Below are 10,967 nucleotides of genomic sequence, written 5' to 3'. Positions count from 1 at the left end.
TAGAGCGTGCGGAGCGTAATGCAATCTAGGAGCAGTGATTCGCCAAACCTCCCTTATTGCAGTCGCACACATTTCTGCTGATTTTATTTTGTAGTAACGTGTAACGAAGACGCTTAGTGGAAATATAACAGAGTAAAAGTACAGTATACATTTTATCTAGGAAATGTAGTGGAGTAAAAGTGAAAGTTGACATAAATTTAAATAGCGTACAAGTACAGTACAGATACTGTACGTGAAATTTCTACTTAAGTACAGTAACAAAGTATTTGTACTCCGTTACATTACAACACTGCATGAGAATAAGTGAGGGTGAGAAGGTTCATAGTCGACATTTCACTTCAGCACAAAGGTGTGAGAAATGTATACATATGAGTGTGATTTTAGCTTTTACTCTCATTTCTGAAAGAAATATGATTCTCTCCATCCATTTTGTGTAGCTCTTTTCCTACGTAGGGAGCCAGGAACTTATCCCAGGGGACTTGGGGCACAACCCATGGCAGGACACAATCATACCATTATTGAGATGCCAATCAGCCTACAACGCATGCAAATCGGATTACTCAGAGTAACGCATGGGGGAGAACATGCAGGACAGGAATCAAATTCATAACCACGAGCTACAAGCCTGTATTAATGATCAACCATCCTGTAGTTACATAGAAATGGATGAAAGTCTCCTACACTTTAGTTATTGTTTTGCCTAACTGAGGTCTGTCTTTATTCTCAAATTGTTTATCACTTTCCTCTTCCTGTGTCTCAGGCTCAGTTGGATTAGACTCTTCCACACCAGGCTGTTGGTTTTCAGTAACATCCTTATGTTGTTCTTTACTGTCTATTATCATTGCATCTGCATTTTGAAGATTGTTTGAATAACTCTGTACATCTTGAACAGTTTCTTTCTCTTTCAGCTCAATGCCTCGAATCATCTGATTTTTCCTCAGTTAATTCTTTATTCTTCTCCACATTTTTAATGTCTCTTTCCTCCACTTCTAGTTGTGATTCCTGTATCTGTGTATAATCCAGAACCGTCTGCTGATGTCCCTCATATGGAGATCTATTTTTCTCTAATTCACTATTTGTAGCTTTAGATATGCTGCCCTTTTTTCTTGGGTGAGATGGTCATTGTTTTTCTATGTTCTATGTCTAAGTCTATGTTTTCATTCCCTTGCTGACTTGTGATATCCTCTACCTGTTGGTGTTCCATTTCCTCTGATTTACTGTCTAATTCCAGATGAGGATTTGTCTTATAAAAAGCATAAATGTATGTGAGACACACTAATAGCAAAACAGACAGAGACAGACTGATTAATTGCTTTATTGATTAAATCTATCACACTCACCTGTGTTTGCATCTTCTTCTTCTTCTTCTTCTTCTTCTTCTTCTTCTTTATTCTCCTGTGAAAATAGTAAAGGACATCATGTTACATTTGTGTCTAGTTCCCTGCTAACTTCTGTTTTCTTCCAGTTCATTTGAACCTGTTTTAATTGTGTGCCCTGTCTTTCTTTTAAGTCTGTCTTTCTCCTGAAGCTCTTTGTCTCTTTCCACTCACCAGTTGTTTCTCTTTGTCCTGCAGCTCCTGTCCCAGTGTGTCCAGTTTATTTCTACTGGTTTCCAGTTCTTCCTTCACACTCAGCAGTTGTCTCTCTTTGTCCTGCAGCTCCTGTCCCAGTGTGTCCAGTTTATTTCTACTGGTTTCCAGCTCTTTATCTGTGTTCTTCAGCTGTGTTTCTTTCTCCTTCAGCAGTTTGTTCAGATTCTCTAGTTGTGTGTTTTTCTCCTCCACGTGTCTCTGACTGTCTTCTAACACCTTAATTGTTTTGTCCAGTTCAGCTCTTGTATGTTTGAGCTGTTTCTCCTTCTCTTCCAGTGTCTTGTCCTTCTTCTGAAGTGTTTGTTTATTTTTTGTCCGAAGTCTGTCTATCAGTTGTTGGTTTCTCTCAGGTTGAGAATTTTCGCTTTCCTCTGACACAGTTGTTTGATCTGGTTTCATATTTGTACCTTCAAGTCCTGTAACTTCCTTTTTAATGCGTCTTGCACTGTTTCTGGGTCCTATGCAAAACACACACACACACACACAAACACACACACACAGACATTGATTGATTAATTTATTTATTTTATATTATTATCTTAAGAAGCAAACAAATAAATAATCAGTCACACTCACCTTCCTTTTTCCTTTTCATGTTTTCACATTTTATATATTCCTTCTGTTAAAAAGCAGAAAACATTCATTTACAAATAATTACATAGGTCGGGTAAATTATACACACTTTAGAGCAGCTCTGCTGACAGATTAATAAAGTGTCTGTTTAAGGAAACACTTATTATTATTATAATTATTATTATTATTATTATTATTATTATTATTATTATTATTATTATTAATAATAATAATAATACTAATGTTATTAAAATGTTATGTAAGTTCAGAAATGTATGTTTATTCATCTACTCAGTATTTTTTTTTACCAAGCTTAAATTAAATAAAAATACCAGATATTGTGAGGTTTTGTCCAGTGATTCATTATTCTTCAGACACTGCAGTAATCCTTTATCTTCCTGGAACAGACAGTCGACTGCGATCATATTCTTTCTGTTTACACATTTGATGCTGTCTGGAACAACACACTCTGGATAAAATGTGTGATGGAGCACCACCAGGACTACAGGTTTGGTGTCTGTAAAAAAAATCCAAACAATTTATTCATTATATGCAAAAGTAATTCAGCAAACATAATGCATTATTTTAGAGAATTTTTTCTGAGTACCTGAAATATTGTGTAGACATTTCATTGCTACTTCAATGTCAGTTCCAGGTTGTGACACAATCGGGCAGAAAACCAGGATGAAATCACACTCATCCTCTGTATTCACCTCCTTCAGGTGAACTTGTTGTTTAAGTTATGAAGTCCTTGTGGGAATTCAGTGTTTTTCCATATAAAATCAGCTTAAACTTTAAATCTGTGAACAAACAGGAAAAACATTTATTTATTTTTTATTATTTATTAAAGACAGATTATATTTATACTACAGTTATTTTTATATACTAAAGAAACTACAGTTTGTAGAAATTCCTACATTTTAATAATGTTTACTGGTACATGATCCAAGATGCTGATTAAAATGTTCACCCAAGAAGCTTCCAAATAGGAACGTTATATATAATCTGAGATCAAAAAATTCAACCCTAGTTCCCAGAATATCGAAGTCTACTAAAGGTGGTAGAGTGTTTTCTTACTTAGCTCCCAAACTTTGGAACAGTCTTCCTGATAGTGTTCAGGGCTCAGACACACTTTCCCAGTTTAAATATAGATTAAAAACTCATGTCTTTTGTCAGGCGTACACATAAGACATCCCATGATATTGTGCACTGTTACATCAGACTTGCACAGTTTATGAACAGCAGATATGTTAATCCCTCTCCACTCTCTTTCTACACATCCTGAGGCATCCAGACATTGTACCAGCTCCGATCATCTTGCGTGCGATGAAGATTTTGCCGACTCTGAGAATCCTGGGGCATCTAGAGATCTACCAGCTCCAGTTGGACTGCGATACTAAAGACAAGATGTGAACTACATGTGGTCTTTGCATCAATACAACATTTGTAAGACTGTATATTTATAATCACACCAAGAAATCCCAGCAGCGTCTCTACTTCCTATGAAGGCTGAGAAAGGCACATCTCCCTCCCCCCATCCTGACCATGTTCTACAGAGGGACCATTGAAAGCATTCTGAGCAGCTGCATCACTGTCTAGTTTGGGAACTGCACCATCTCGTATCGCAAGAAACTGAGAAGATCATTGGAGTCGCTCTTCCCTCTATCATGGACACTTACACCACACGCTGCATCCGCAAAGCTGCAGTAACAGCATTGTGGATGACCCCACACACCCCTCACACACACTCTTCACCCTACTGCCGTCTGGAAAAAGGTACCGAAGAATTCGGGCCCTCATGACCAGACTGTGTAGCAGTTTATTCCCATAAGCCATCAGACTCCTTAATAACTGAACTGGACTGAGAACCTCATACACACACATCATCTGTATGAACTGGACAGACCTACACCACATACACACACTCTTAATATACATCTATAAACCTGTTTACATGCTGCTTACATTCATCAACTGTTTACATGCTTACATTCATCAGATTGTTTACATGCTTACATTCGTCAATCTGTTTACATGCTTACTGTTTACAAACTGCTTACATGCTGTTTTGCACACTTTTTTTTACTTTTTTGCTCTTTGTACACACTGTCTAACATTTCAGTCATTTTGCTCATACTGTACAATATTTCTTATTGTATATATATATATATATCTTATTCATTATCTCAGGGACCTGCTGCTAAGAAACTGTGTTCATTCTAGCATTACTGCACGCAATATTGTCTGAACTCACAGTATTTACATACAGTATTGACACTTGTCAGTCAGTGCTGTTTTTTGTTTAAAAAAAAAAGCTGCTTTGAGACAATGTCAATTGTAAAAAGCGCTATACAAATAAACTTGAATTGAACTGAAAAACTTTTTTATTTATTATTATTATTTATTAAAGATGAATTATATTCTTAATGATTCAGTTTTTGACAGATGAAGTGGACAATTTAGATCCAATTGTGTCTACAATTTTTTAAATTCCTACATTTTAATAATTTTCACTAAAAAAATGTAGGCACAAATATCATTATGAATTCTCACACAATATTGTACAACTTCTTAAGAATGTTGTAGAAGCCAAAATGTAATGTTTAATGTAAAGCCAAAATTCAGGATTTTTATAAGGAGAAAAGCCAAAAACTTTACTCTATTAATCGACTCAAGTAGGGAGTTTCTTTATTTAACATTTTTTCTTAAAATTTGTATTTACCAGGCACCAGGTGACTTTCAGCTCCATGGCTTTTTATCACAGAGCCTGTAGTAGTTGTTACAGTTACATCACTTTCAACCATGTAGACAATTTTTCCTACTGCTGCACATTTTATTTCATAATCAGTGCCTGCATTAAGATTTGTCAGTGTAACACTCTCATCAGTCACAGTCTGAGATTTCCAGCTATTCTCTTGTTTCATTTTGTGAAGTAGTTGCATCTTCAGTGTAGCAGCACACAAAGAGCTCATCTTTAGCTTTATGCTGTTATCTGTCACGTCTTCAACAGTTGGAGGTTTTGGTTTTGATGGAGGAACAAAACAGGTAACTTCACTGCCTCCATTTTCATATATTAGAACACAGGAGCCGGGTTTATCTGGTGTTTGAGGCACACTCTCAACAATAAACCTTGTGTTTTTATTACTTTTATTTAAATTGATCAAATCCTTAAAAATCTTCAAATTATTCCTCATGCACTTGAGCTCCTCAAGGGTCCATGATTTCTCCTGCAAATCTAGACTGAGTGTATTTTCACTGGGATTTTTTTTACTGTTGAAGGTTTCAGGTAGATCTCTTGTTGGGTCAGGAGAGGCTCTGGTTGCTGAAGACAGGTAAAAGTGTAAGAAACCAAATTCTCTACATTGAAGTCTAATAAATATTTGTTTCTGTCAGTACCCACTTCTGCTTCATCAGATACCATGAGCTGCTTTAGCAGTGCTTTTATTTGGTTAGATTTTTCTTCTTTCATTTTTATCCACTGCTGGACATCACAGCTTCTAAAAGGAGACTTCTCGTGGGCTTCTAGAAGTTCACTTAGGTCTTTTATATCTGTTTTACCTCCTCGGATCTCTGGCAGGATGGACCGCAGTTTGATCATGAAATCTTGTTTATACTCATGCAGAATTTCTGAAAGTCCTGAACTCGACTGTGAAATGTGACAAAGGTTTTTGCCACTGTGTCTTCCATCAGGTCACCACATCTCATTGATGTGACATTTAAATCCTCAATTACCGATTCCACAGCTCTAATTAGATCTGTAGAGATGTTTCTTTGAAATTTGCCTGCTCTTGAGTCCAGTTTATCCAGAGGATAAAGCCAAACTTAACTGGAACTGCATTTTCTCCATTTTCTCCAAGCATCTTTGGAAGATCATTATAAACCTTCACAGCATCTTCAAACGTTGTTGGATTTGAGGTCACTTGAAATCACCATAAAATGTACACTTCATTTGTTCTACTGCAGCCTTTTCATGTTCATCCCTTTTTAACTCTACCTGTGCCCCAGCAGAACTAAGTAACTTTAGCTTGTCAGCAGCGATTTTTACATCTCCCTGTACATCGTTTGTCTCATCAGACAAATTCCTCTCTTTATCAAATACAAAGTAGGTGTCAGCGAGGCGGAATAAAAAATGCAGACCCAAATGCAGGACAGCTTAACAAAAACAGGGATTTAATAAATTAAAGACACAAAACAGGACACAGACAAAACCGGACATGAAGACAAGTACAGAAGACAATAGGATTCCGCGCTGCACGAGGCAACGTGGCTTAATTAAATAATACAAATAATCATTAAACATAAGGGGCAGGTGTGCAGAGGCGGGGCGGAAAAGACAAGGGCGGGGCAGACACGTGAACATGAAACATAAACAAAAGGCACATGGCCAAAGTCCAGGCAGAGTCCTGACAGAACCCCCCCCTCAAGGCGCGGCTCCCGACGCGCCAAACCGTCCTGACAGTCCCGACGGGTCCAGGAGGGGGAGCAAGGCACACGGCGAGGCAGGAGGGGGGAGCAAGGCACACGGCGAGGCAGGAGGGGGGAGCCAGGCACACGGCGAGGCAGGTGGGGGGAGCAAGGCACACACCGAGGCAGGTGGGGGGAGCAAGGCACACGGCGAGGCAAGTGGGGGGAGCAAGGCACAAGGCGGCGCAGCCAGAGTGGCCGAGCGACGTCCACAGCCGAACAGGAGGGCCGAGCGACGTCCACAGCCGAACAGGAGGGCCGAGCGACGTCCACAGCCGAACAGGAGGGCCGAGCACAACCCCCGACGCACCACGGCCAGACCCACCTCTCAGAACCAGGAAAATGGGGGGGAAGGAGGGCGGGGGAAAAAAAAAATCCTCCACAAAACAGAAAATAATCCAAGGGGCAAAACACGGGCCTGCAACACCCCCCGCGGACAGGAAGTGGGGCGGCGTCCCCCACGGAAACCGGATGTGAAGCGACGCCCCCCACCGGACAGATGCGGGGCGATGTCACAGGACACTGAAAAAACAGAACAAAACTCAGGCTGGTGACAAGGCCCGCAACCAGGAAGTGAGACGGCGCCCCCCGCGGAAAAGCCGGAAGCGGAGCGGCGTCCCCCACCGGAAAAATGCGGACCGATGTCACCAAAACCCGCAAAGTCCAGGGGAAAAAAATAAATAAAATGCTCCCAAGCGGCCGGTCCAAGCTTCAGCTGTCCTGCTGGGTCCTGGTCTGGCGGAATCCTTCTGTCAGAGAGGCGGAATAAAAACGGACCCAAATGCAGGACAGCTTAAGAAAAACAGGGATTTAATAAATTAAAGACACAAAACAGGACACAGACAAAACCAGACATGAAGACAAGTACAGAAGACAATAGGATTCCGCGCTGCACGAGGCAACGCGGCTCAATTAAATAATACAAATAATCATTAAACATAAGGGGCAGGTGTGCAGAGGCGGGGCGGAAAAGACAAGGGCGGGGCAGACACGTGAACATGAAACATAAACAAAAGGCACATGGCCAAAGTCCAGGCAGAGTCCTGACAGTAGGCATCTGCTCCATACAAAACTGCTACAACCACATGTGTTGCCATATCATGATCAAACAGCTCATGGTGATTGATTTGTCCTTGTGCCAGATGTTTCATAGTCAAATGCTCGAATCTGGTGATTGTCTTATAATGCAGCGTCAACCTTTGTTGTATAAATGACTTTTTAGTATCATTGAAATACCTGGCTGCACCACTAACACTGACATTCCCGCTCAAAAGACTCAGTTTCAGTTCACCATCAACTTTCAGTTGTTTAGATTTTTCTTCAGTTGTGTCTGAATTTACAACTGTGAACTCTGTGTTATGTTGCGGAATAACATTTGTGTTATGCTGCAGCTGTTGTTGATCCCAAAGTGTTATTCCTGTTAGCAAAATAATAATAGATTAGTTCATCAAAACTTTGGTTGTAGAAAACTCTAATGTATATGTATGAGTTTACAGAAATAATAGGTGACAATAGTAAAAATCTATCCTAATCAGCATGTGTGTATTCAATAAAACAAAAAGTCAAAATAATTTAATAATTATACCTGGTACTATTGAATCTTTTCTGCAGTCGTACAGCATTCCCAGCTGAAGCGGCCTCCCCAGGGCTGCAGTTTCTATTATATGTTCTTGTACAGAAGCCATGTTCAAGGATGCTGACTTTTGACATTCAATGTCAGCGCTATCTTTAAAAATAACAAATCTGTAGGAAAATTAGACAATACAATGCAAATTAAGACAATACAAAAAGAAAAACAAGCTACCTAAAAAATGTTGCAGACCTAAAAGAGATGAATGGTAATTTTTTTTAATGCCTGTGTATTTTTTCCCCACTTGAAGCTAACTTCGTGATTATGCCATGAAACAATGAAATAAAAAAAAACCCTTCAGCCAAAAGCTAGTTTGTTACAAGTACTTACAGTATAATGTACTTATGCTTACATCATGTACAGGAAATGTGTAAGTAAACATATTTCATATTCAGATAAAATAAAGCTATTTAATTAGCATGTACAATTGCAGAATTAAATGTGCAGTTTGCAATTTTACAAGCCTGGCCATCACTCGTACTTCTTATATCATCACTTACAGTATAGCTGCACTTATATCACTTATAGCTGCACTTATATCATCACTTATAGCTGCACCTATATCACTTATAGCTGCACTTATATCAGCTATACTCGTTCTTATAGCTGCACTTATATCATCCACTGTATATGTGTTTTTAAAGTTTTCTCAGAAACACACACACACCCACACCATCCCCTTATCATTTTATATTTGAAAACAAAATGATATCACATTAAGATTACTCAGATACTGACTGATGCAGGTGTGGCACGGGTTTTAAGGGCAAAAACAATTATTACTTCAAATATAAATGAGGAAAATAACAAGATATCAGTTTCACTCCGACTACGCCAATTTGGGAATTTCACCCAAAGAATTAGAATGGAACACGTACAACTGGCATACACAGGTTTGTGTCACTAATTAGAGACAGAGACATAGGTAATAGCACAAAATTATCTTTATATATCCCTGCCAAGACAAAGATGACCTGCATCAATTACAGTCACGTTTGAGACTGGGTCGTTCAACTCAAAGAACAACAACAACAACAAAAAAAAGATAAATACATTTTTGCAACCAATAAATAGTTGCTTGAAACAAATCAAAATTTCAACAAAATACAATTAAGTGTAAAAAATGGAAAAAAAAAGAAGAATATACTTTATAAACAAATTATATGTCAAAAACAAAATCTAATGCAAATGAAGAGAAAGCAAATTGAATAAGAAATCACAAAACTCAAAATTAAAAACAGAGACAATTCAAACCCCAGAAGCAATACAATATCGAATGCATTGAAGAAAAACAAAAGCAAACTAAAGATAAGTCACAAAGATATAATTAAAATTGCAAATGAAATACTTCAAACTTCAGAAACAAAAATAATATTAAAACAACTGAAAAGAGCAGACGAAACGATATAAAACAGCCAAAAAAGGAAAGTAAACAAAAAGATAAAATTGGAAACAGGACGCCGACTGGAATAGTTACGGGCCGTCACAACACCTATAAACAAAGCGAGACTGTTACTGTGTTATATACAGTATACTCTCCCATTCTAATGCATGTGTGCATACAGTACATACCCACCAATTGAAGGGATTAACGTTTAATGAAAAGCCAACGGAATCTTTTACGGCAAAGGCCAGTACAAAAAAACAGCGATCCAGCAACTGCGTCAGGTTCTCACAGCTAAGAAAGAGATTGAGTTTGGGATGTACTCAGTTCGACCAGCGGCTCCAGAATGCACACATCACTTAACGCATTTAAAGAAAAAACAACAAAGCATTTGACCAACCTTCTTCAATGTCTATGCCCAATTTATGTAACAGTAATAAAACGACATTGCAGCAAAACTCGTAGGGTCAAGGCAGAAGTGCTCTCCAAACAAATCGCCGTCCCGTCTCAAGCACTCTGTTCTGTTCCGGGAAGCGACGCAGCGCATCCGAGGTAACGCGCATGTTCCTGATGTATAGCTCAGGGACACTGCCAATAAGCTAAAACTGCCCCATGACTAAGCAAAATCACCCTTTCTGCACACAGGCATTACAGCACACAAAAAACAAATCTACAATTTTCACTTTGCAGGAAGTTACATATTGTCCTTAAAAGCCTTGGAAATCTGTCTGGCTATCAAAATATATATCAGGCCATCTTCATATCCCTAGTATTAAATAACCCCACTATACAGCATACAATAGTAAATTTTTTATCAGACATACAACCAGGGGCGGTTCTAGACCTTTTTTAGGATGGCTTCAGTCCCCCCCGTCTGTGATCTTAAACTAAAAGTATAATTTTTACTTTCATAAATAAACAATAAAAAATACGTTAAAATGCAGGACGTGTCGTCGATGGGAAAGAAAATTATTTATCAGTTTGATCCAAGAGCGTTTTTTTTTTACTTTGCTTTTACGCGCGTGCGTTGTAGTCTCAAAAGTGCGTCTTCAGCTGTCTGCTTTATTTGAACGGAGAAGCACAGACACGCGCAGCGTGCATGCGCAGTCACAGCTGGAGGCATTTATCTGTAACGTTAATTGGCGGAAAGCCGCAAAGACGGCAACCAAAAGCAGTGAAATTTCACTATTCTTATTACCAGAGTTGTAGCACAAACAAAAAATATTAATGCAAACAATCCATTCAATACTAAATAAAAATAACATTTATTGATTTGGTCTTTGGCTTGTGAATATTTTTTTATCAATGACTGCATTCATTGGAC

The 10,967-nt window shown here is 38.7% G+C and overlaps 1 protein-coding gene across 1 annotated transcript; it reads right to left on the bottom strand.

Moving 5' to 3' along the window:
• Positions 1-7,370: 7,370 nt before the first annotated feature.
• Positions 7,371-9,849, bottom strand: LOC132841033 (stonustoxin subunit beta-like). Its single transcript, XM_060863195.1, has 3 exons — positions 9,836-9,849; positions 8,215-8,372; positions 7,371-8,046 (listed from the first exon to the last, which is right to left on the bottom strand). Exons 2-3 carry the CDS (start codon positions 8,312-8,314, stop codon positions 7,562-7,564), a joined length of 585 nt encoding a protein of 194 aa, XP_060719178.1. The 5' UTR covers positions 8,315-8,372; positions 9,836-9,849; the 3' UTR covers positions 7,371-7,561.
• Between the last annotated feature and the right edge of the window lie 1,118 nt (positions 9,850-10,967).

This window comes from Tachysurus vachellii, chromosome 26, assembly GCF_030014155.1.
Source record: "Tachysurus vachellii isolate PV-2020 chromosome 26, HZAU_Pvac_v1, whole genome shotgun sequence".
In the NCBI taxonomy this organism is placed as follows: Eukaryota; Metazoa; Chordata; class Actinopteri; order Siluriformes; family Bagridae; genus Tachysurus; species Tachysurus vachellii.
Note: the sequence above shows the minus strand (reverse complement) of the source record. Positions and strands in the feature narration are given on the sequence as shown.